Below are 27,244 nucleotides of genomic sequence, written 5' to 3' on the forward strand. Positions count from 1 at the left end.
TGTTAAAATAAGAACAGACAAGAAAAATAAAAGGCTTCAGATGAACAATATATCACTAAGAAATCAATTACCAATTTTTATTTAGTAAAATAATAGCTTTTATTCTTCTAGAAATAATAGTTCTACAGAAAAGCCACTTACAGCTTCTATACAAAATACCTTTGAAATGCAAGGGGCAGTAGGTTCATTATCTTAAGCTGTTGCTAGGTAAATTTCAGACCCAAAAAAGGTATATAATTCCAGCTCTTAACAAATCGATTTACTAATCCACCCGAGACGCTATCAATCCTGGAGCCAATCTTTCTACCTATCACCAAAAACCAGGGTACCATCCCCATTCATAAGAACATTAGATGTGTCAAACAAATCGAAGGCCCTATTCAAATCCCAGTTCTGATCTCTACCTCCATAGTTCACATCATAATCTACTTAAATTGAAAAATGCCTGTTGGGTAAGACCTGTTGAACTTTCCACCCTCTCCTGAGCCAAGAGAAGGTGACAAGCATTATGTCTGCCAGTCAGTTATGTCAAAACAAAATGCCCATCGATACTGGTATTGTTCTGCCTAGCACCAAAACTAGATTTAACTAAAAGATTAGACATTTTATGATCTAGTTCTTACAAACATAAGCTGGAAGACTCCTCACATGTTGAAATTAGTTAAGACAAATAATAGTAGATTCACTCTTTTATTCCACAAAAAATGTAAATAGGTCACCTATAACATACATAGTACCACGCTCAGCACTGAGGTTACAGAAATTAATGAGACAGCAATGGTACCTGCCCATAGGATTCTGGCAGAATAGTCACGTACAGCAGCCTTGGCTGTGAGTTTTCAGACCTCTAGAAATTCATGAGACCAGTAATGAGGTTATGAATAAAATTTAACGTAAATTGTATACATATATATGTATTCTCTACTTTGGAAAGTAAAAGACAAATTAGTTCTACAGAAAAAAACAATTTGCCCCTCTCTCTCCAGACACTTTCTTTTTTGAGGGGGAAGGGAGAAAGGAAATCAGAAAACAATACAAAGTCTAAACAAAACATGAAATGCAAAAAAAAAAAAATGAAAAGAAAAGGAAAAAGACCTATATGGCCAAAATTTTACATATAATTTCAAGAAATGTATTAGCCCTATATTAGGAACCCATACATTGCATTCTGGTGAGAGAAAGTAACTATTATTATAGACAGTTTCAGAGCTGACATATAAAGCTACATCACACAACATCAAATGAATTAACTTTTCGCATAGCAACCCAAACATCTCAATTCACGAAGGTAAAGGTGGACAAGCGCCCTGTAACACAAAGAACTTCCACTTTGAGATTAAACATTCTGGATTTAAAACCCTGACTGATCACTAATTCTAGCCCATGAGTACATCATGAAGGCCGAGACAATGTGTTATATTTTAACAAAAAGGGTATACTATACACATAAACACACATTTTTGGCTTTTTCAAACAAGTTATTGGCTTCTTTTGAAAATGTCAGATGTTCTGACTAATGTTGGCTTATATTCTCAAATGTCAACAAGTCAAATAGCATGTTAGACATCTCTCCTACCTTTCATCTTCATGTCATATACACCTGGCTCCTATTAAACCTTAACCCAGATATATGATCTATGTAGCTGTGATGTTTATAAGACAGACCAACAGAAAGAGCCGAAGGTCCAACAATGTATTGCATCCACACCATGGAGAAAAGCAAAAATTTATCAATCACCTACTATGTGACACTAAACTAGACGTTTCTAAGTATTACAATTTAATTCCCACAAAAACTCTTTATCAGGTAGGTATTCGTATTAAAAGTCATTTTACTGATGAGGGAACAAGTTAAACAGATGACCAGAGTCATACTCACACAGTGGCAGTGATGAAATATGAACCCCAGGGATCTGGCTCAAGGGCCTCAGCTATGCAGCATTAAAAAACAGAGATGAGGCCAGGTGCCGTGGCTCACACATATAATCACAGCACTTTGGGAGGCCAAGGTGGAAGGACTGCTTGAGCCCAGGAGCTGAAGATCAACCTGGGCAATATAGCAAGACCCTGTATCTACCAAAAAAAAAAAAAAAAAAAAAAGCTGTGCATGGTGACACATTCCTTTACTCCCAGCTACTTAGGAGGCTGAGGTGGGGAAGACTGAGCCCAGGAGTTTGAGGCTGCAGTGAGCTGTGATGTGCCACTGTATTCCAGCCTGGGAGACAGAGCAAGACTCTGCCTCAAAACACAAACAAACAAACAAACAAACAACAACAACAACAAAACCAGAAATAAGCCCCTGCTAAGTACTTGCTGCTGGCCTGGGTGCTGCCTTCTGAGTCACAGGTGTAGATAGCTACTTACTGACAATGAAAAGACTCCCATTATCTATTAAGTGGAAATGAGTTTATAAAATCATGCAGGCATTTTGGAAGAGTGTTAGTTGTTTGCAAGAGAAACGCACACTTTCTTTAACTCCCAAATTGTGTGAATTATTTTGTAATGAACATATATTACTTTGATAATCAAAAGACCATAACCAATTTGCATTTTGAGAAAAAATTATTTTTATATTCTGCCTCTATACTTGTTCTAGCTTACAAAAATAAGGTCTTAGAAATGACATTAAATGAGACTCATTGTTCTGGGTTTTTTTTCTTGAATTTAAAGTAAAATGTGTTAATTGTGAAAAATCTGTAGAATGCAGCAAGGTACAAGTAGGAAAATTAGACTTCATTTTTGAAGAACTGTGAGATATTAGAAAATATTCACAATATGCGAAGTGACAAAGCAGGCTGTAAACATACTCATTTTGATACTGACTATGTTTTTATCTCCCCCTACCCTCTGCCAAATACTGGAAGGAAATGAGTCAAAATGACAACAGATCACTCTATGATCAGCAGAATCTATGATCAACAGAAAATGGTACCTAAACTCGACTACTACACTCCTAAAATTATTTATATCAAGAAGATGTTAGATTCCACTGAGATTTCTGTAAGGATAACCTCTCTTCCCTCAGTTTTATCTGAAAAATAGAGATAGAGGTTTTTGTGGAAAAATGTTTTTAATAAGTGATGATTAAATGACACAATGCATGTAAGTACTCTAAGTATACACAGGAAGTAGTTTTCAAAAAGTTGACTATCATTATTATTCTAAGAGTTTTTCTTTGTTTTTAATTTTTTTTAAGTTGGCAAATAAAAATTGTACACATTCATGGCATACAGCATGATGTTTTAAAATATATTGTGGAATGACTCAATCAAGCTAATTAACACATCCATCACCTCCCATACTTACCATTTGTGTGTGTGTGTGTGTGGCAGAAATATTTTAAAACCTATACTCTTAGCAATTTTCAAGTATACAATACATTGTCATTCATTATAATTACCCTGTTATACAACAGATCTCCTGAACTTATTCTTCCTCCAAGGACTTTGTTTGTTTGTTTTGAAATGGTGTCTCACTCTGTCACCCAGGCTGGAGTACAGTGGCACAATCTCAGCTCACTGCAACCTTCACCCCCTGAACTCAAGCAATCCTCCCTTCTCAGCCTCCCAAGTAGCCGGGACCACAGATGCGTGCCACCATGCCCAACTAAGTCTTTGTATTTTTGGTAGAGATGGGGTTTCCCCATGTTGCCCAGGGTGGTCTCAAACTCCTGAGCTCAAGCAATCCACCCGCCTTGGCCTCTCAAAGTGCTGGATTACAAGCGTGAGCTACTACACCCGGCCTGAGGAATTGTTTTTGATAGAAGTATGGGGAACATCTCTTACTGTTCAACATCTGATTTAGGAGGTCGCAGAGGGACCTCAGGAATTTGATTTTAGAAAATCTACCCTGAACTAGTGAAACAGATGAGCACCTGGTTAGCTCCTGCTGTTAGCCTGGGTGCTGTGCCCCGAGCTGTAACCCGTTTCTTCAGTAAGGTCAGCTTCTGCAGGTCCTGGTTTCATTCTGGGAACCCAAAGACCAAGTTGATTGCTTCTTCTAAGAGCATCCCTTCAAAAACATCAAGACCCACTCTTGTACTCTATTTGCACACCACTGTCCATTCCAATCGTTTCCTCTAGAACTGGGGCAGGCTCATTTACTGTCTGTCATAAATCCAGTGTGCCTTCTATACCTAATGCTTCCTCTCCCAATCCATACACTGATCCATATCATATCTGTGAATGGGTCCTCCTGCTTCCCCGGGATGTGGCTCATGTAGACCCGCCCATATTTTGTCCTATCAGAGTTGATCTCCTATGCATCCTATTCCAAGGGATGCCTTGAGCTTTGTAATGCTACTGCTGGGGCATTACCTGATGAGTTTTATTAATGTATTCAACGTAGTTTAAGGGCTTACATTTTGCTCTTTCCTTAGACTACCATTTGAAGAGGCAGTAATACCTTAACTCAAATAATGGAATTTCAGGCATTTTTGAGACTAACTGAGAGACTTTGAATCATTTAGAAGATTGGCCAACTGGAAAGAGAGGCGTGTCACCCCTGAAGCCTACAAATCATCTATTATTTGACTCCAGTTCCTGCTGACATTGTGGGATTCTAGTAAACTTTGGAAGGAAAACGGTGAGATTGAGCACAATGGAGAGGCATCATATCCACATTAAAGATGCACGGCTTTTTATTTGAACATGGAAAAGCAGACTGTCAGCTGAAGGTTTTTATTTTTCTTTTCATCTACCAGTAATAAGGAATGAACAAAAATGACTCAAATTTGGCTTTGGAATATGTAAAAGTGCCCACTTAATTCTGATGTACATTTGGGTTAAGATTCACTCTGTTGGTCTCTCACGTTCTATGAGGTCAAGGAGCTTGCTTGTCTTGTTCACTATGAAATTCCCAATGTTTAGCATATTGCCTGGTTCTCAATGAATACAAAGGAAGGCACTGTTCTGAGATGGTATGAGGATTGGACCAAGGAAAGGAATCTGGCAACTTCATAACCTTTGGTGTGTGGGCACTGGAGAGGCTTCTAGCGAACAAACCTGCAGAGAAATGCAGCATACAATTCTCATGGCTTCCCTCTTGGCTCATGAATGAAACTGATAATCTCAATCTAAAATTCCCAAAGGCACACCTTTTAACTCTGCTACAGTAATTGCTCATGTACATATTAACAGCTCTCAAAAATGTGGGCCTCATTGACTAATTGAAACAATCTGTCTTGATATGTGGATGTAATGGTTGTTAATATAAGAGCTACACTCTGGAAGAACAGACCTTAAAAAGATCATTTTCTGAGCTGAACGATTAACCCTTAGCCTCACAGCATGAGGCAAGAGGATGAATGTGTTTATTTGGGAGTAACGAATTTACTGGGCTCTTTCACATTCTTAATATAAGACATACTTTTGGGGCAGTATTTGCTTTCTTAAACGTTCTTTTTATGAAGAATTAAAAGTTTTCGTTCTCAGAATTGAGAGTTTCTTACTCTTTAAACCAGCAGGCCCACAAGATAAGGATACAATACAAGAATGTTGGTTTCCTAATGGGTAACAGTGCTTACGCTGTTGTGGGGCTATGTTCATTAGCAGGCAAGATTCAATAGTAGACAGACAGACCGATCCCCTCCTCTAAAAGCTCACATGCAGTATATGGGGGTGAGGAAGGGGGAGGGAGTTAATAAGTAAGTAAAGAAATCAATAAGTAAATAACTTCAAAAAAGTGATGAGTGCTATGAAGAAAATAAAACTGGGTAATAGAAAAGAAAGTCACTTACTTTGGAAGAGGAGAGAGCATGAAATGATAAGACAGCTTAGGAAAGGAGCCAGGGATAATCAGGGAGAAGAATAAAGCCAGTGAAAAGAGGGTGGAGAGAAGTATGGGGGTGTGAGTGGGGATGAATGAGGGAGAGTAGAAGCCAGGTCAACTAGGGCCTTGTAGGCCAAGGTAAGATCTTTGGACCTACTCAACATGTGATGGGAAACCACTGGAAAATATTAAGTGAGGGAAAAATGTAATGCAATTCAAGTGTTTAAAAGAAAGCCTTGGTTACTGGATAAAGAGTGGATTATGAAGGGCAAGAGAGACCTTTTTAAGAATCTACAGCAATGACTGAAGTCAGAAATGGTGTTGGCTTGAACCAGGGTAGAAATAGTGGAAAAGAAACAAAATAGATGGATTGGGGATCTGCTGCTTCATGTGACAAAAAGACTACTGAGTTCATATTAATAGTTAATAGAGGCCGGGCGTGGTGGCTCACACCTGTAATCCCGGCACTTTGGGAGGCTGAGGCAGGCGAATCACGAGGTCAGGAGTTCGAGACCAGCCTGGCCAACATAGTGAAACCCCATCTCTACTAAAAATACAAAAAATTAGCTGGGCGTAGTAGAAGCACCTGTAATCCCAGCTACTCAGGAGGCAGATGCAGGAGAATTGCTTGAACCTGGGAGGCAGAGGTTGCAGTGAGCCAAGATCATGCCACTGCACTCCAACCTGGGCGACAGAGTGAGACTAGGTCTTAAAAAACTATATAGTTAATATAAACAAACTGTAAGAATGCCAAATCCTGCTCAAAGCACTCTATGTCTATTAACTCAAATTTACTCTATGAGGAGGGGGTCTGTACTATTAATAATGTGCTTAATGATCACTTCTCTATGTTACATTCTTTAGTATATAACATATTATGGAGTGAAAACTGGTCTATAATAGGTATTACACAAAATTTGAATACTGGATAGTCAAAGCTTTAAAAGACTTTCAAAAAACTAAATGAAATGTTTCAAAATATTACTGACTGCTAAGTTATCCATGATTTTCTCTCCTCAAATTATTCTTTTTTTAAATCAAGAAGTATAAACCATATGCCCTGAGATAACATCACCATCATATCCCCTCAACGAGCATCTTCTGCCTTCAAAACAATTGGAATCAGATGTTTTTCTCAAAACACTCCTCTGTGGCCCACCCAACCATCGTCTCTCCTGAAATGTTACGATTATCTTCTAGCCTGGCTCTCAGCACCCACAGGTCTTCTCCACTCTCAGGTGTAGCCAGAGGGATCCTTCTAAACCGTAAACTAGATAGACTGGTGTGATGGTGTGTGCCTGTATTCCCAGCTATTCAGGAGGCTGGGGTGGAATGATTGCATTAGCCCAGGAGTTCGAGGCCAGACTGGGCAACATAGCAAGACCTTGGGTTGTAAAAAAAAATTTTTTTTTGTTTAAAATAAAATGTTAGAAAATAAAAGTTAGGAAACTGAGATTGAGAATGTTCTCTGCTGAAAACATTCTAACAATTTCCCATCTTGCCTGCAGTAAAAGCCACAGAGACTTCCATGGTCTCCAAGACCTCACACCATCACACTGCCTATCTGCTGACCGCACGTCCTATCACTCTGCTCCTTTCTCCCGCTGTTCCAGCAGCCCTGGGTTCCTGACTCTGCCTCAAACAGACCAGGTAGGCTCCTGTCTCAGGGCCTCAGTGCCTGCTGAAGAAAAAGCCTCTTGAGGCCAGGACACTCTGCCCTCCACAGAGAAGGCTCTGTTAATCAACCAAATGAATAAACACTGTGGATCATTCAGAACTGTCTCTAGAGAAGCCGGTAAGGAAGTAATTTAAACATTCTACATACTGTATTATCATGGCATTATGTCTGAAAGAAAAGCTCTCCACTGAACTATTTGGGGTTTCCCTACTGGAATATGTCTCAAGACTATGTTGGCCCTGGAATATGTCTCAGGACTATCTTAGCCCTGGAATATGTCTCAGGACTATGATAGCCCATTATCAACCTCTAAGAGAAAGACATGTTATGCAGCATTTCCTAAGTCACTTTTTATGCAGATAATTTAGATAGAATAAGATGAATCCAGAAAATAGGCTCGGGGCATCTTTTTCGATGGGTGCTGACTATATATGCTTAGGTATTTCAGTACCCACTTCGACCCTTCCAATAAATGACACAAAGAATGATGATGAAAGAGATAGAGACAGGAAATCAGAGACAAAGACAAATTCAAAGAAGCAAACACAGAGGCAGGCTAAGAAATAGCAAAGGGGAGTGCGTGAGATTTCTCTCACTCCAAGTCTTCCCTAATCAGGGAATGCTGAACACAGAGGCATGAACTCAGAAAATTCCCTGAAATACTGAATTTTAGAAATGAACAGAGTGAAGGTTTTAATAGGGAGATTCAGGAGTTGAAGCTCTATCTGTATGGTAATAGCTGGGATTTAGAAGTTATTTTACTATTAACCTAAATATCTTCCACATATTAACCTGAGTTTTAAAGTACCCTGTCTTGCTAAGACATCCTCAAACACTCAAGAGATGAAATTTATATTTTTAAATAAGATAGGGTTTTGGTGAATTTGCCCAGCTGGTCTCCGTCCATCACAGTAAATGTATCCAGAGCAGTATCTGTGCACAATACAGCGCCAGGCCAAACAATCCGGACTGAGAAGCTTTTGAAACTTTCTTCCCATTCCATTAAAGGGGGGTGCAATGAAATTCTATGCCAGGGATTTAAAGGGAAGAGAGGAAATAGACTCTCTTTCAAACTTTACTCCCTTCTATTTCTTATAAATCTTTCTGACTGTCCCTTCTGAGTGGCGGTGGCACTAAACAACTTGCTAAAGGCTTTAGATTTAAGATGGCTTGAAACCTTCCCGCTCAAATTTTGACAGGACAAGAAAAAAAGGCAGTTGGTGGTGTTGCTGATACACAGGCCCATAAATCCTCTTGACCTGAACTTACAATACATCTGATCTGGTGGCCTGAAGTCTCTACCTTCAGTGCACAAAGGTCTCCCCAGCCAGTTTTATTTGAGTTCCCGAGCTTGGAAGTGGATTCTGAGAAGAACAGTGTTCAAAGCTCCAGGAACAAATGTTGCAAAAATGAATAAGAGGAAAAAACTTAAAGCTTATAAAGAAGAAAAAAAAAAGCCTGTACAGCATCTAAGTGAAGCCTTTTCAACAAATAAATCAGACCCCAATATAAAACTGAACTACTATATGTGTATTTTTAAAACAAATTTTATTTTAAGATATACAACATTATGAGATACATACACCTAGATAGTAAAATGATGATTATAGTGAAACATTATTAATATATCCATCATTTCCCACAGCTACTCATGCCCTGCTGCAAGAGCAGAGATAATCTACACGTTTAGCGAAAATCCTGAATACGGCATGCAATACATTTTTATTAACTATAGTCCCTCTGCTGTACATTAGTTCTTCAGACTTGTTCACTGTACATACCTGCTACTTTCTATCCTTTCACCTTTTTTGTTGTTGTCGTTGGAAGAGAAGAAGTTAAAATTACCAAAAATTCAACATAAAAACACCTCCTAAAGAATTTGTTAGTCTCTCATGTAGTTTAGTATCAAAATTCCATTATTGTGGTCTGGAATCAAAAAGTTTGCAAGTTTTAGTATGTATGGTAGTAACTGTAAAATACAAACTGGATTTCAAGGACATAGTATAAAAATAGAATGTACTATGTCTCAGCGATATCTTTTTATATTGATTTTAAGTTAAAACAATATTTTGGAATGTATTGGGGAAACAGATTAATTCAACAGAAATTGAATTTCTTTTACAGTAAATATTCTTGTTTAATATAAATTGTATTATTGTATAACATAAAAATATTTCCTAAAATAAAATAAAATAATATCATCCTTTTTACCTCTTTTAAAGGGGGCTTCTGAAAATTTCAAGTGACAATGTATGGTTCACATTATATTTTTACCAGACAGTATTGCTCTCAGTGATTCAAAATAGACTGAAGTGGTCAATCCAGATAAAAAGTATACCTTTGGCACAGATAGCTCTAGGCGTAAGTGCTGACTATATTTTCTATTCCCTTCGTATCTCTCTGTATATTTTACTACAGGTTCAGCCATCTCTGAACATTTAAAGCCCTTTCATTTTTTTCTTTCCTATGATACAGGTTGAGCATCCCAAATCTTAAAAATCCAAAATCTTTTCAATGCTTCAAAATCCGACACTTTTTGAGCTCTGATATGCCACAAGTGGAAAATTCCACACCTGACCTCATGTGACAGGTTGCAATGAAAATGCACTCACAACTTTGTTTCATCCATAAAATTATTTAAAACTTATATAAAATTACCTTCAGGCTATGTATTTAAGGGGCATATGAAACATAAATGAATTCTGTGTTTAGACTTGAATCCTATCCCCAAGAAACCTCATTATATATAAGTAAATATTCCCAAATAAAAAAAAATTAAAAATTGAACACTTCTGGTCCCAAACACTTCAGATGAGGAACACTCAACTGGTACAATAAGCAACAGTTAAGATTCTAAAAAGATGACTTCTACCTACTGCATCAGTGGTTCTGAAAACAACCTAAAACAATGAGAAGAAAAGCAGCAGAATTACTTACCTAATAAAACCAATTATGGTTAAGGTGGTGGAGATATTGGAGCCCAGATTCTGGAGCACTAACAGTAAGTCTCAGCCAAGCCACTTAAGGCATTGCAGAAGCTCAGTCTTTCCATCTTTAAGATGGGTATAAGAAGAGTCCCTCTCTCATAAGGCTGACATGAAGAAAGTGCCTGACATAGGTCGTGTCTATTAAATTGCATCTACAATATCATCACTATTACCACTACCAACAGCAGTATCAGTGACTTCAACCACAACCGCCACTACCCTAAGCCTTCTATCTGGTTGTGAGGGCCACCACAGTCACTAAGTTTCTACACCGAGAATATCTCCGACTTAACCAGGTTTTCTTTTCAGAGTGTGCCATCTTCTTTACTGTAATTCTCAGTATAATTCAAACAGCTACCAGCACACCACGTGTCGGTGACACACCATCAAACAGCCCTGAGCCAAGTTCTTGTCTGACGATGACTGCGATGAGGACTGCTAGACATCATGGAGATTTACCAAGCCAGGGACCAAAGCTGTTATACCTCACAAAACCTGCACGCTTGCTTTGCACAACCAGGCATTAACTTCTCCACTGAGTATTCTCTAAGTACTAGGGCATCCTCAGATGTTCCTCTTAATTAACACAGGACATACACATACAAGATCAGCCAGATGGAAATTAAACATTTCACTAGCAAAGGATGAAACATTCTGCTCTAAAATGGAATCTTTATTTCAATAAAGTCATTAACTAAATTTCAACCAATTCCTTTCCCATTTGATGGAAGTCACTACAAGGCTACACCACAGAATAGCAAACACCAGATAACCATGGGATGATCTCTCTAACACGTCCACGCTCCATGAAGACGCAGGACAGGGAAAACAGGCACTGTCTTAAGCTTCATGACAAAGGACTCTGTGAAAAAAGAAACTTTTCAGAGAATCTATGAAAGGAGTTAACCGCCGGGCGCGGTGGCTCACGCTTGTAATCACAGCACTTTGGGAGGCCGAGGTGGGCGGATCACGAGGTCAGGAGATCGAGACCACGGTGAAACCCCGTCTCTACTAAAAATACAAAAAATTAGCCGGGCGTGGTGGCGGGCGCCTGTAGTCCCAGCTACTCAGGAGGCTGAGGCAGGAGAATGGCGTGAACCTGGGAGGCGGAGCTTGCAGTGAGCCGAGATCGCACCACTGCACTCCAGCCTGGGGGACAGCGAGATTCCGTCTTAAAAAAAAAAAAAAAAAAAAGAAAGGAGTTAACCAGCTTACTATAGGCAGACAGTAAGGGAAGGGTTCCCGTAGAACCTCCGACCCACCCCATGTGTTTACACCAGATACTTTGTACAGTTAAGGAAACCTGCACAGGGAGCTTGCCTAAATATGCCAGCGGCGGAAAATTCAATTCCTTAACACATGCACAGGAGGGAAATAAAATCAATATGAAGCAGCTCAGTCTGAGGGCCTGCATGCGCATTGGAAGGATGGTGTGGAACCACCAGGAATTCACGCCATATAAAAATAAGGAACCCAGCCTCATCAGTTTTTTAGATAGAAGCCACAGTATCCAACTGGGAAGGGGGCAACCAGAAACCTTTTTTTCAGGACCCTTCTCTTTGCTGAGGGCTTTCCTTTCACTTAATAAATTCTACTGCACTCACTCTCTGGTGTCCGCGTGCCTAATTTTTCCTGGTCGTGAGACAAGAACCTGGACCTTGCTTAGCTAAAGGAGCAAAAATCCTGCATCACCTATAATAATTCTAGGAATTGACACAAAGTACACAACGCGTGGGAAAAACTGTCATATTGGAAATGTTATTTTTAATAGAAAATATCTCAGACCCCCTCTGATGACAGTTTGCTCTAATGATAAAACAAGATAGCATCAAGTTCATAAAGATGCTAAAAAATTGTTTCTTGAACAAGCCAAGATGTCTTTATAGCTTTATTTTTTATTTGATTTTATTAGAGATAGAGTCTCATTATGTTGCCCAGGCTGGCCTTGAACTCCTGGGCTCATGAGATGCTGCTGAGTAGCCAGCACTACCAACCTGGGCAACACAGCAAAACTTCATCTCAAAAACAAAATAGAAAAGAAAAAAGAAACCAAAACAACAATTTATTTGAATAGGACCCCATTTCTTAAAAGGAATATGGACTAAAAGTTGAGAGAAGTATAAACTTACATTTCCTAAACAGTGATATTATAAACTTACATACATACATACACACACACACACACACACACACACACACACACACACAGAAGAGAGGGACAGAGGTCATATAAGTTTGGGGAAACATTGTGTTAAACAAAGGTAAACAGATTCTTCAGTGGAGGATTCTTCAAAGCCGTTAATATGCCAATGTACAAATAAATCTTCAAGGAAGTATTTCATCCATCACACTTATTTCTAGGCCAGGCATGGTGGCTCACACCTGAAATCCCAGGCTTTGGGAGAGTGAAGAGGGAGGACTGCTTGAGATCAGGAGTTCAAGACCACTGTGGGCAACATAGCAAGACCTTGTCTCTACAAAAAATAAAAAACATTAGCTGGGCATGGTGGTGTGTGGTTGTAGCCCCAGCTACTCGGGAGGCTGAGGCAAGAGAACCGCTTGAGCCCAGGAGGTTGAGGCTGCAGTGAGCTGTGATCACACCACCGCTCTCCAGCCTGGGTGACACTGTAAGACCTCATCATTCATACACACATACAAATATGTATACATAAACTTATTCCAGCAGTGATGGATTATTTAAGGCGTGCTACCCAACCTGACATGTAGTCTAGGCTTTAGCATATCATGCTGCTGAAGCTCAGGATCCATGTGGGCCTCAAACCCTAGACAGGCTGGTCCACATCTAAGTAAGGCAGGAACCTGAGTGCCTGCATCAGTGTGGAGAGGGTGGCGCTGTGCAAGGCCTTTGTATGTGTGTGACACAACTGCACGTGCTTACCAGAGACAAGGAACGCATTCTCTTACCTGAGCCATAACCTAGGGGTCATTACAAGACAACTCTCCAACCAAAATGTGACAGACGTATTCCAGGGAAGAACCCCGATCGACTTCATAAAATGGATGGCAAATCATTAGGAAGGCTCTCAGGAGGAAGGCAGGATTTGAGCAGACAGGAAAAGAGTGCAGTAGGAGGTCAAGGTAACATACCTGAAGACATGGATATTGAAGACAATTGCAGGCCCACACAGAATGTTCAAACGAGAATCGATCACAGAACAAGGTCAGCCTAAAACTAGCAACTTCTGGCTGGACAATCCTGAACTTTGCCTAAGAATGCTGCAAAATATGAAGATAAGGATGGGAGGAGGAAGAGAGAAGTACCAGGACACATCCACCCCACAGGGAGACACATGATTTAACCTGCTTGTGTCATGGTTGTAACTACCCAGTAGTGCTCTTTAGACATAAGCCATTGAAGTCACTCAATAGGCATGAGACCCATACAGTAGCCCTGGATACTTTTTCAAGACCAAAAGGTGTCTTGTTCTTGTTATTTATGAATTTGGTACAAAAACTAATTTGGTGGTAAAACCAGATATGAAGAAATGTGAAGCTATGTAGAGAACTGATATTTCCACTTAGCATGGCTGTTCATTTGCTTGTTATAGGAATATTAATGAATTTAAGGGTGTAGTTCCAGACCTTACTGGTTGCCTTCTGAAATATACATGGCACATGGGCTCCAACAGGGCCAGTACTAGTCCATGGCCTGTTAGGATCCGGGCTGCACAGCAGGAGGTGAGTGGTGGGCAAGGAGCATTACGGTCTGAGCTCTGCCTCCTGTCAAATCAGCGGCACTAGATTCTCATAGGAGCACAAACCCTATTGTGAACTGCACGTGCGAGGGATCTAGGCTGCATGCTCCTTTGGAGAATCTAACTAATGCCTGATGATCTGAGGTGGAACAGTTTCATTCTGGTTCAGAATGATCCAGAATGAACAGGTTCATTCTGAACCCCCGACCCCACCCAGTCCATGGAAAAACTGTCTTCCACAAAACCAGTCCCTGGTGTCAAAAAGGTTGGGGACCGCTGGGCTATAATACCTTTCTAAGAAAGATTCTGAATTCTAAAACACCTGGCCTCAAGAGTTTCAGACAAGGGATTGCAGACCTGTACCATATGGTAATGTGTACATGGTATACATTAGGAAAAATGCCTTTGCTTCTATTCATTCACTAAAATGCTCTGAAAAGAGCTGAAATGAACCAGCTGTGACTTTTACCAGAAGGAGCACATACAATCAATTTGGATCATTTAAGCTTATTGAAGACTTCAACTCATAAAGCACCAGTAAGTCTGAATCAACAACTCCCGAGATCTTTTATTGTCATAAATAAGATTTTAATTACCTCAAACAACAAGCATGCAACGAACTCCCCACTTTAATGGAGTTCTCAAAGGTTTTATCTGGAGGTTTCTCTTTGTATTAACTGCAACTTTGGTTATTAGTGGAAATACAGCATGATTCAATTTCTATTAGTGTTATATGAACCTTTATTTGAGTTACTAACCACAGAACAGGAATCAGCGTGGAATAGGAAAAAAGTTTAGGATACGATAGAAGCTGTCATAGATAACTGTGGCTGGACAGACAAGAGAAAGCTGAGTACCCACAGAAGAACTGGAACAGGTCATCCTGTTTTAATGACTGGAATATCCTGAGTTTGTTTACTTTAAGAACACTTAATCACATCTGCAAAGTCTGTTGTGCCACATAAAGTAACGTATTTATAGCAGACATTTGGAAGAAGAGACATTATCTTGCCTACCAAAATCTCTACTGGCCTCTTTATTCCTTAAACTTAACAAATACCACCTGCCTCAGGGATTTTGCATATCCTTATTCTACTAGGAAGCTCCAACTCATCTTTTCCATCTAATAAGTATCCATGTCTCCATTGAAAGCTTCCATCCCCTATCAAAATGTCCCTCTACTTCAGAGACTATAACACAAATGAAATTACACATACATTTACATGACCAATGTTTAATTTCTGTGTCACCACTGGAGTGTAAATACCTTGAGGCAGGAACTGTGACTTTCTGGCTTAATCTTTGTGTGCCAGCACACGTACAACAGAAGATACTCAAGAAAAATGTGCTGCCAGGCAAGGAATAAACCTCAGTAACAGGAGGTGAGGGCATCTGAGGATCCAAATTGGGTTCAGTCTCCGAGGCATGGCATTGTAAACTGACTTCAACTTTCTTTTCTAACTTTAACTGAGCTGTAAAGAACACTGGTTATTGAAGAGCTTTCATCTTGTTTTGTTGTTTTGTTTGTACAAGGGCTTTCTTTGTTAACTATTAGACTGGATGTTTTTAAGTGTAGGAACTATGAGACTGAGTCTAGAATTGCAGCCAGGAAAATTCAGAGAGCTTTAATTTCTGGATGTCTACAAAGTTGTCTCAGATGACCTCAAAGAATTCTTGGGAAGCAACAAAACCTACAAAGTTGAGTTTGCTGCCATTTACCCTCAGGGAGCAGATCCAGCTTCTTGTGGGGCATATGTTTAAAATTTGGCCTGCAGAGCCACAGCACAGAGGGAGCTGTTAAAATTCCCAAGGTCGTGACTGCATCTCAAGTAGATACTAAAGAAACCAGGAACAGCAATGCTGTTACACATAAGGCAAGGTACATTTACTCTCTAAAAACCAAAGAGGATGGAATGACTTCCCAAGAAACAAGTCCTCTTTATTCAAATGTATTTTAAATTATGCTACTTAGTTAAAGAAATGCTTAATTCCACCAAACACACTGCTTTCTCCACTCCAGAATCTCAGCACAGTGACACTAGTGACATTTTGGAGCTGGATGATTCCTTTTAGTGGGGGCTGTCCTTTACATTGGGATGTATACCAGTATCCCTGGCCTCTACCAACTAGAAAGTTATACCGTAACACTTCTAACAATGGCAAAAATGAGAAATGTCTCCAGACATTACCTAATGTCCCAGGGTGCAGGGGGGAGATGCTGTCCCCAGCTCAGAACCATAGCTATATTCTAACAATCCTAGTACAATCTTCAACAATGATTCTTCTGTAGCCCTCATACATACTGCATGCAAGACAAATAATTAATGTCCCCAATGCTGATAAATTGCTCCATGATAAATTAAATTTTCTTACTTTCATTCTAGTTTTTTAGAATGAAAACAATGTAGTTATATGAAAAGAAATAAACCAAGCGTAAGATGCTCAAATAGTATAAAAATCGTAGGGAGAGATGGGTATTAATGAAGAGCTCAAATAAAGCAACTTAACATAAAATATCACAGACACACTTTGGGAAAAGCAAGCAACTTTCTTGTGCATATTTTAAAGTTAAATTTAATGCAGTTACTTAATCTCTGAAATTCAAGTTCCTCCAAATATACCATTAACATGGTTATCACATTTTTAGAAATCAAGCTATGAATCAGATGGACTTCAATGAGGCGCCCAATTGATATAGGCAGCCTTACCATCTGACATTACTTAAAAGAAAAACATCCAAACAACCTGGTCAAACAATAAGCCTGGGCATGGTGGCTGCCATTTCTTTTTTTTTTTTTTTTTTTTTTTTTTGAGACGGAGTCTTGCTCTGTCGCCCAGGCTGGAGTGCAGTGGCACAATCTCCGCTCACTGCAAGCTCTGCCTCCCAGGTTCATGCCATTCTCCTGCCTCAGCCTCCCGAGTAGCTGGGACTACAGGTGCCCACCACCACGCCCGGCTAATTTTTTGTATTTTTAGTAAAGACGGGGTTTCACCGTTTTAGCCAGGATGGTCTCGATCTCATGACCTCGTGATCCACCCACCTTGGCCTCCCAAAGTGCTGGGATTACAGGCGTGAGCCACCGCGCCTGGCCCTGGTGGCTGCCATTTCTAATTAGCTTCTGAATTCAATGGCTCCCTCTGAGAAATGTAAAACTGAAATATTCACCAAAAGTCATAGGTTTCAAGAGAATATTAATCTCTGGCCGGGTGCAGTGGCTCACGCCTGTAATCCCAACACTTTGAGAGGCTGAGAAAGGTGGATCATTTGAAGTCAGAAATTCAAGACCAGCTTGGCAAACATGGTGAAACCTCGTCTCTACTAAAAATACAAAAATTAGCCAGGCATGGTGGCACACACCTGTAATCCCAGCTTCTTGGGAAGCTGGGGCAGGAGAATTGCTTGAACCCAGGAGGCGGAGATTGCAGTGAGCTGAGATCATGTGCCACTATATTCCAGCCTGGGCAACAGAGTGAGACTCCATTTCAAAAAAAAAAAAAAAAAAAAAAAGGATATTAATGTCTTTGTCTTTGATACATTATTCCCAGAATCAAATGTAAAGAGGAAACTGGCCATTTTTGGCATGAGGAAATGCAATTACACAGAGGCAAGCTTCCCAGCTCCTCGCTCTAGAAGTCTTCTTTTCCAAGGTAGCCATCTGATTAAGTTTTTAAGCTTTCAGGACAGGTCTTTTGTCCAAAACAACATTAAATGAACAAACAGCAACCCAATTCTAAGACAAAGAGGCTTCAGAGCAAGGCTGGCTGGACACAAAGCTACCCCTTCAACTCATACTGCCCATGGGAACCTGCCAGCAAGACCAGAAGGAAAATCCTACACTTAAGAATATGATGTAATTTTGCTTCTAGGAATAAAGTTTTCCAAGTGGAAATAAAGCTAAGACTTCTAAGAAATGATTCATTCCATTTTAAGGGTGGAAGAGAACCCATTAAGTAGAAAGCCAACTCATGAAAGATCCCGTTATTGTGACTAGGATAGGAAGTCCCACAGATAGAGGAGTCCTAATGCAGGAAGAATTCCGATACTGAGAACTTGTCAGCTAAACAAGAAAAAACATGAAGCATTTTCTCAGTGTACTTATCTCTGGTTTCTCCAGGAACAGTGGATGAGAAACAAATCTACATATACCCATATAAGCATCTACAGAAAAATCAATATTACTTTCATATTGTGTAGAGATTCTTCACCAGAGCTTCCAGGACACTTAGAGGGTTCAAAAATGGGCCTGAGGAGCTAGGGAGAATGATGAAACCCTATCAGTTACATGTAAATCTATGTGTAGAGAGATGCATGTGTCTTCTTTGTGAAGGGGGTCTCAAGAATTCATCAGATTATCAAAGCAGGACAAGACTTAGAAGCTATGAAATTCTAACAGTTGAAAACCTTTCTTGGCCATGCAGCTCCTTTGATTAACATATGTTACCAGTGAAAAGTCACTCCATGTTTGAGTACAGCCATAGGCTGGAACTGTTACTGAAACACCAGGGATTCAGTCTAGGTCTGGCTGCTCGCTGCACAGAAAGCCAATCACTGAGATGACAAGCATTGCCAAGGAAGGCTTTAATCGGGTGCTGCAGTCGAGAGAGGAGATGGGAGCTTAGTCTCAAATCTAGCTCCCCGACTGACTAAAACTAGAGATTTATATAGCAGGGAAGAAACATAACAACGTGTAAGAAAAGAAGAACTAAGGAGGGGCAAGGAGGCATTTGGTGCAATGGACTGGTGAACTTCAGTCCTTTGATACTTTTTTGAGAGGCCTGAAGGTCCTTTCCTGAGGAAGGAACTCAAATAAAACAAATACAAGTGTGAAGTTTTAATAGCAGAAGGGTCAATTTCTATGTTTATCCCAAAAAACTGTCTACAGGACTATTGGGCAGGTTTCAGAACCACATCCATTTTGTTCTTCCACACACTTCTAAGGCTTACCACATGGGGAACCTACCAAGAAACAAACATGTTCATCACAACAAAAGAATATTCACACAACCATCATGGTTAAAGGAAATATACAAGGTTGGCACTGGAAGAGATGTGCTGTCCCCACCCAACATTAATAAAGGAGTTGGAGACGTGCTCCCTCCCTCACCCTGGCTCTAAGCAAATACACAGCAGCATCTGACCTAGTGCACCCACACCCTTCTTCTGTCCAGCAGGATGGATCACTGAGAAGACTGACACAGCAGAAGCAAAATGTCACCATCAATCCTAACAAAATTAACAGTGACTCATACCACCACAGCCTCTTTTTCAACAGCCAGTGGGAGCAAAAAAAACTTAAAACTTTGCCACCAAGAGAAGGTTCTGAGAGAGATTCCTCTTCATGTTGCCAACTTTTCTATTTTCTTAAGGGTGAAAATGAAGTCAACCCAGTTTCGTACAGAGTGTCACCTTTCAAAAATGGGAACAGACAGTGAAAAGAAAGTGTCAAATGAAACACATGATGAACATCATCAACCAGTAGTGAGTCTACTTAAACCATGATGCCTGTGGCTTCTGTGTTTCTCCAGTTAAACAACGGTCAGAAACAAGGATGGATACCCACCTGCCATACTATGGATAAAGGGTTTCCAGAGAGAGGAAGTTAGGTACTGTACAGGTGTGATTTGCAAAATGACTGAAGGTAAGGGCATAGCATCTGATCAACATAAAGACCGAAGCACAGCTACACGTTGAGATCTTGACTTTCTCTCACCTCAACAGGAAACCTCCTGCCATTGATGCTGTGTTCAGAGCCCGCTGAGCCATTGCTGTGGCCCCAGTGAAATTCCACCTTCTCAGCTTTGAATCTGCCAGGCAGACCAGCTCCACTGACAAAATAGTCGTCTTTCAGAAGGATGGCGACTGTGTGAAACGAATGAGAAGAGAGGAAAAAAAGTTGAGTTTCAAAACCAAACGGAGTTTTTCTGTTACTTTTAATAAAGTTCACCATTACGATGATATAAATTATGTCCTCATGTACCTGTGAAAAAATACGTTGAATACACCCGCCTGAATAAATTAGTCCATTCTAGCTGCAGAATGCTCTCAGAGCACCAGTTGGCCCTAAATCATGACACTTTCCAGAGAATGATCTCAGAATTACTTATCCATTTAACAGATTAAAAAAAAAAATGGAAATAATGACAGAAAAAGTCGCTCTGAATCAGTGTCTCCTAAAACTGCTTGATGGTCAAAATCACCTAGAGAGCCGGATTTTTCTTTTTAAGCACTCATTCATGGGGCTAACCCAAGATTCAAGGTCTGGAACAAGAGAGGAAATAGACATGATCAGTCAGATGCAATAGGCATGTTTCTTTGGTCAGAAAATGTAGGCAAGATATCAGGAAATAAAAATTTGTGGGTGCTTCCAATATTAAGGCAACAGTAAGTGGGAAGACAGTTGGGAGTCTGTATTTAATAAGAGTACCCAGGAAAGTGTAATGCAAAATCTACTCTTGAAGTCATTCAAATACTGGCAGCTAACTAGTTTTCTTGACTGTTTCTTTTAGTTTCAAGCAAAAAATATTTTCCCTTAACCCATCCAAAGAATATCTGAAAGCATCCACAACATAGGGAACCTCAATTAAATTCCAGCCCTAAATTTCAAAAATATACTGCTCTTTCTTGAAATACAGGAAGGAGAAATTGAGAATGACTTAGATTTACACTGACAAAAAATATTTTTCCAAAAGGAATATAATGTCTAAATGCATAAAAAACAAATTCTATTCAAGAGATATATTCCCTTTTTTTGTTTATCTAGAAGCGGATTCATTCATTCATTCATTCATTCATTCATTCAATAAATACTTATTGGCTGCTAAATACATGTAAGGTGCCAAACAATATACCCAATGGTTTGTGATCAAAAGCCAAGCTTGTGTAAGCCATGGGAAAGTACTTATCCTCACTGTTTCCTCTTCCTAAAGAGATCCTAGTTAGAGCTTCAGCGAGAAATCCAGCATGAAAATTAGGTCTCCATAAAAGATAGGGACTAGGCTAATGACCCATTTCTAGAATACTGCAATTAGTTTCAGTACTTCTCTATATAAAGGAAGCATTAAAAGCAAGTGAAGGAACCTTCTCATATAAATCCCTTTTTATTGCATTCAAAAGGCAGTTTTTCTCCAACTTCTGAAAAAATATACAAGGAATGCTCAATTAGTAGAACAGCAAATTAAAGGACAAAATGAAGTAAAAGCAAGTGTTTCTTGTGCCAGTTAAACACGCTACAGCACTGTGCCACCTTCACTCTGTGTTGGGTACGTTTTAGAACAGGGGTCATAAACTTTTCCTGTAAAGCGCCAGTTGGTAAATATTTTAGGCTTTGCAGGCCAATTGGTCTCTAGTGTAACTACTCAATCTTGTCTTTATAGCACAGAAGCAGCCAAAGATAATACTTAAATGAATGGGTGAGGCTATGATCTAATAAACCTTTATTTAACCACACTGATATTTAAATTTGACAAAATTTTCAATGTGTCATGAAGTATTACCAACTTTTGATTTTCAAATCATTTAAAAATGTAAAAATGAGAAACTTATCATTGTGTGACCCCTAAAATATAATATCTTAGAAGATAATATCTAAAATCTTATATAAAATATATCTATATATACAGATATTATAAAATATCTTCTAAAATATTATATTATACCGACCACATACCTTTAGTTCTGATGTCAAAACATCTAGGCATTAGCTCAGTAGTATTTCAAACACTGTTGATTCTTCTCAGCCGGTTATAAGTTCCATACATAACATTTTGCATCCAGAGGACGAAGGCAAAACATTTTGATTACATCTGTTACAATACACCCAGGGAATCAGCAGCATCTTATAAATATTTGATTTTACCTAAATCATTTATATCTCTGTCAGGGGTCATTTTACTTGTTTTATATGAATAATTAAAAGCATAATTAGGGAACTGTACAATCTGAAACATTAATCTCATTTTTCATTTAACAGTGTTTCTCACCAGAGCACACAGCATGTTACATGTTCACCCACCCCTTCCAAAAATGTCTTATATTTTTGTTTACACACAAAACTGGAATGAGAGAACTTTCCCAGATAGCACATTTTCTGATGACCAGTGATAACACTGAAGTGTTTGAAACAGAATGTACTGAAGGTAGTCACTGCAGAGCACAAGATGTCATGCATATGAGCTCAAGACATGTCGGGATTCCATTCTGCCACTTAACAGTGGTGTGACCTCAGGAAGGTTACCCAACTTCCCTGTGCCTCAGTTTCTACCACTGTTCAAATGGTAATAATTACTGCAGTGCCTACCTGGCTGGGCTATTTTGACACCTGGAGAAAAATCACACTGGGAAAGCAGATGATCCAGGGCCAGGAAGCCAGCAAACACATATTCAGTGGCGGTTATTTTCAAACTCATTTCTAGAATCAAGGCTGGAGCTCCTGGACAGCACGGAAGACTGGCCACACAGGTGTAACTCTCTGTTCTCAGAGAAAGTTATACTTTAAAGCAATACTGTCTTTCTCACACAATAACAAGTGTCATTAGGCAGGGACAATAGCAAGAGCAGGGGTGGCTCAAATACTATTTGGGAGATCTTTTATTTTACTTTTTTTGAGATGGTGTCTACCTCTGTCGGTTCTGAAGAGCAGGGAAATGAGAAGGCTTCTCAAGAAAATGTTCAAAACCTAAAGCAATATGTAAACATTTGCATGCCAAAAAGGATGTGACACTGGGACACTGGTCTCCTTTTTCTCTGGATGCTTCTCTCTCTGGGTGTCTTTTCCCACGTCTTCCTCTTTTCTGTTACCTAGGTCTGCACCGTTCTTTCTGCATTCTAAGTTCTCTGTAATTTGGCACCCGAGTCTGCCCTGGGTAAGAATATACAGGCAGAAACAGCAATAAGATACCATTTGGAGTCTATCAGATTGGTAAGGACTTTTTTTTTTTTTGGAGACAGAGTCTCGCTCTGTTGTCCAGGCTGGAGCACACTGGTGTGATCACTGCTCACCACAACCTCAGCCTCCCAGGTTCAAGTCATTCTCCTGCCTCAGCGTCCTGAGTAGCCATGCTCAAATAATTTTTGTATTTTTAGTAGAGACAGGGTTTCACCATGTTAGCCAAGCCGGTCTTGAACTCCTGACCTCAAGAGATTCGCCCATCTTGGCCTCCCAAAGTGCCGAGATTACACGAGTGTGAGTCACTGTGCCCAGTCTGGGCCTGGGGGGGAGATCTTAAGTATTGAGTAGATGCTTTTAGTTCACTAAAACACAGAATAAAAAAGATACTGCCTTTTCTGAATTATTTCTATCTTTTTGATCATATCGAAGAAAAGAAAATCATAGTTGGGTGCTAATATAACCCACATAGTTCCCTGATACTCATTCATTTCCCACTTTTACTCAAGAGTAAGCATAACGCTAAAATTTAATAACATGAGCAAGGTTGATTTATTTTTGTAGATTATGGACATATTTCTAGCAGTAAGTCTCTACCAGTCAAACAGAACTGGTTTTTCCAATAATGGTGTTGATAAAGAGTCTTCTTTTAAAATCAGTTCATTTAATCAAAATGAAATAAGTAAATTAGAAGAAAACGGTACTACAAAAATAATAAATACAAATAAAATTTAATCTAAAAATTAAAACAACAGCAGGAAAAGTTGAATCTGGATAAGGCACAAACTGGAAGGTGCCAAGCTAACAGCTAAAGACTGGAGAACAATGAATGGTGTTATAGACTGAATGTTTTTGTCCCTGGAAACTCACAAATTGAAACCCCAATCCCCCATGTAATGGTATGATGTGTCAGGGCCTTTGGGAGGTGATTAGGCCATGAAGGTGGAACCCTCGTGAATGGGATTAGTGCACTTTAAAAAGAGATCCCCAGGCCAGGCACAGTGGCTCACGCTTGTAACCCCAGTGCTTTGGGAGGCTGAGGCGGGCGGATCACCTGAGGTCAGGAGTTTGAGACTAGCCTGGCCAACATGGTGAAATCCCGTCTCTACTAAAAGTACAAAAGGTTAGCTGGGTGTGGTGGTGGACACCTGTAATCCCAGCTACTTGGCAGGCTGAGGCAGGAAAATCACTTCAACCTGGGAGGCAGAGGCTGCAGTGACCGAGATCATGCCACTGCACTCCAGCCAAGGTGACAGAATGAGATATCATCAAAAAAAAAAAAAAAAAAAACAGAAAAGAAAAAAAGAGGCCTCCGGCCAGCTGCCTTCCCTTCTACCATGGAATGCGAGAAGGTATCATCTACGGATCGGAAAGCAGGCCCTCACCAGACACTGAACCTGCTGGTGCCTTAATCTCGGACCTCCAGCCTCCAGAACTCTGAGAAATATTTATTGTTTAGGCCACCCAGTTTATGTTATTTTGTTACAGCAGCCTGAACTAACTAAGACATATGGGCTAAGGGGAAAGACAGGAAAGGTCTATGTGGTGAATGAAGTTTCTAGAACTATCCTGATTGTGATTAATGTAGATTGTGATGAAATCAAAGCAGAATGATGGAGAGACTAGAAGAAGCTGGAAGTTTCAAATTCAGGGTTTCTTAACCTAGAGGCCAAAAGTCCACAGCTGTGGCTACCTATGGGCTCTGGAGGTCTATACCTTCCTGATACAAGAAGTAAATTTCTGAGTATGGTGCACACATGGAGCTTAGGAGCTGGACTCTGTAGCCAGTAAGTCCAAACTTGAATCCTGTTTCTGCCACTGTCCACTTATGAGAAAGTTAATGCACTTCTTGGTGGCTTCGTTCCTATTCTGTAAAATTGGAATAAGATAGCAGCTACTTCACAGGTTTGTTAAGGGGTTCACAAGGGCTGATACACGAAGAATACTCATAGCAGCAATTCATACACATCATAGAATAGCACTGGTGTTTTGCAACCTTTAGGAAGGTTATTATCCTAGGGAAGGATCCATAGATTTCACCAGATTCTCCCTATGTCTGGGGCTCCCCATGATGTAAAGACGCTCCAGGCTATGCAATGGGCCAGGGCAAAGCGTGGGTCAGGTCACATCTTAAATAAGGAATTAGTTTTCTCCTGAACTGGAAGGGTTGACCAAGTACCTGGCATTCATAGCATTCTTTACAGGACATCCCCCAACTGTTGATAAATTAAATTCAACATGTGTGTATAACACAGGCTAAAGCAAATGTTCACACCAAAATCGGAGTAAACAGCAGCAGGTGCTAAAAAGTAAAGAAAAATGGATGAGAGGAAAACTAGCAACTTACTATCATATCCTCCTACCCTGATGCACTGTTGCCAAGACTATAAGGTAGAAAAAAAAGCCTACCATTATTGGACCCTAATGATGGGATCCCCAGACCACTTTCCACAATACTTGTGACATCAGAGGGATGCCCTGGGGCTCCTGGTAAAAGGGAAACACTCTTATCTGAAAGTCAGAATGCATTGGCTCTAATTCCAGCCTTCCACTAATTTCCCTGTAGACATTGACATTTATGTTTTTCAAACACTCAACAAATATTTACTGAGTAATCACTGGCGGAAGAAGGTGGGTAAATCAGACACAACTCTTGCCCTTATGGAACTTATGGCTGATGGAAAAGACAGGTCCCAAGAACTAAACAGACAACAGAAGCAAACCTGCGAGTGGACAAGGGGTAGCACCTGAGCATCGAACCCCAGATGAGAGAAGGGGAGGGTGGCATGGTCTGAGCTGAGAGTTAAAGGAGCTACCCCGGGGAAGTGCCAACAAGATGGGAGAACATCAAGAAAGAATCAATGGCCCCGTGGTAGTGGTAACGAGTAAGAGAAAGCCAAGGTGACAGGTACCCAGAGAGCAGGATGGGACACGAGGACAGAGCATGAGGCACGGACAGTGAGCAGTCCATGTCTGTCCCAAGAGAAATGGGAAGTCCTTGATATGCTTGAGAGAGAGAACAACAAAGAGGGAGAGACAGACAGGCAAGATCAGATTGGGGAACTAAGTAGATTACTCTGGCTACTCTGTGGAGAAGGCCTGGGAGGAAAGCAATGCTGGTCAGTAGAAGTAAGTGAGGGGCTGATAGCAGTAATCCAGTAAAGAGTCACTGGACATGCTGAGTAAGAGCAACCTCAGATATCCGAGAGATGATAAACTGCAGGATTATCCTGGGTCTCAGTTAACTCACTGCTAAACTGAGTGAGATGAAGAAGGTGGATTAGTTAACACTTTAACCATATAAGACATGAAAGATGGAGGAGTCTAGCAGAGAACGCTGTACCCTAAAAAAGAAAAGGTTCTTCAAAAAATGGCCTGTAACATTCAGGGTAATTGGTTAATTAGGCTTCTGTCTACACAAAAACTAGTTCCTACCACCTGAACTTGGGGACTGAGGCTGTGGGGATAACAAAGAAAATGGAGCTTAGCAGACAGGAAACACAGCTTGCAGAGTACCTAGCCAAAGAGTGACCCAGTGAAATAGCTCCAAGCTCAATTCCAGGGTTCAGGTAAAGCTGGATAGTATTAGAATGAAAGGGCCAAAGAACGTGGGCCTTTGAAACAGGAAAATGTATAAAGTAGAGCAAAAGCACACTTAGCATTTCCCAAATAAAGAATGGATTTTAAAAATTAAACTCACATTTTCTTTTTTTGGGCAACCTTAAGCTAACCAGAGATGCCCCAGGGTACTACAAGACACTGTTTATGTTAGGCACGCCCAATATAAACAATGCCAAGGGCCCAGATGTTTCCAAACGTCTGTCTACTTGGCTGATGTCCTGCTCTTAATCAGAAGCTTGGCAGTCTCTTTGTAGGTGAAATGACCTATTCATTAGCGACATAAACAAAACTCAGAGTTAAAAAGCAACTGTTGATCAAGGAATGATGACTCCACAATGGTCTACCATCATCATCCCATATTTACACTTATTAAGGATCATTACATTGAGGAGGCTATGGAAGTGTTATGATAAAAATAAAAGCAATGATTGGTACCAGGTGAGTTTGAGACCCTAAAAATACATTTGGGGAATCATTCATGTATTTCACTTATCCAGGCCTTCCCCATCCAATATTATCAGGGGTAAGAGAGGTTTTATTGAAATAAGACACATTTAGGTTATTATTGTCAATATCAAAATCTACTCC

The 27,244-nt window shown here is 40.1% G+C and overlaps 1 protein-coding gene across 3 annotated transcripts in view; it reads right to left on the reverse strand.

Moving 5' to 3' along the window:
* PTPRG (protein tyrosine phosphatase receptor type G) overlaps positions 1-27,244 on the reverse strand; it is a 751,407-nt gene that overhangs the window by 282,421 nt on the left and 441,742 nt on the right. For all 3 annotated transcript variants that reach the window (XM_055259569.2, XM_063630796.1, XM_063630795.1), the window contains exon 4: positions 19,862-20,010. In XM_055259569.2, the coding sequence (XP_055115544.1) occupies positions 19,862-20,010 (149 nt within the window). The remainder of the gene's footprint in view (positions 1-19,861; positions 20,011-27,244) is intronic.

This window comes from Symphalangus syndactylus, chromosome 21, assembly GCF_028878055.3.
Source record: "Symphalangus syndactylus isolate Jambi chromosome 21, NHGRI_mSymSyn1-v2.1_pri, whole genome shotgun sequence".
Taxonomy (NCBI): domain Eukaryota; kingdom Metazoa; phylum Chordata; class Mammalia; order Primates; family Hylobatidae; genus Symphalangus; species Symphalangus syndactylus.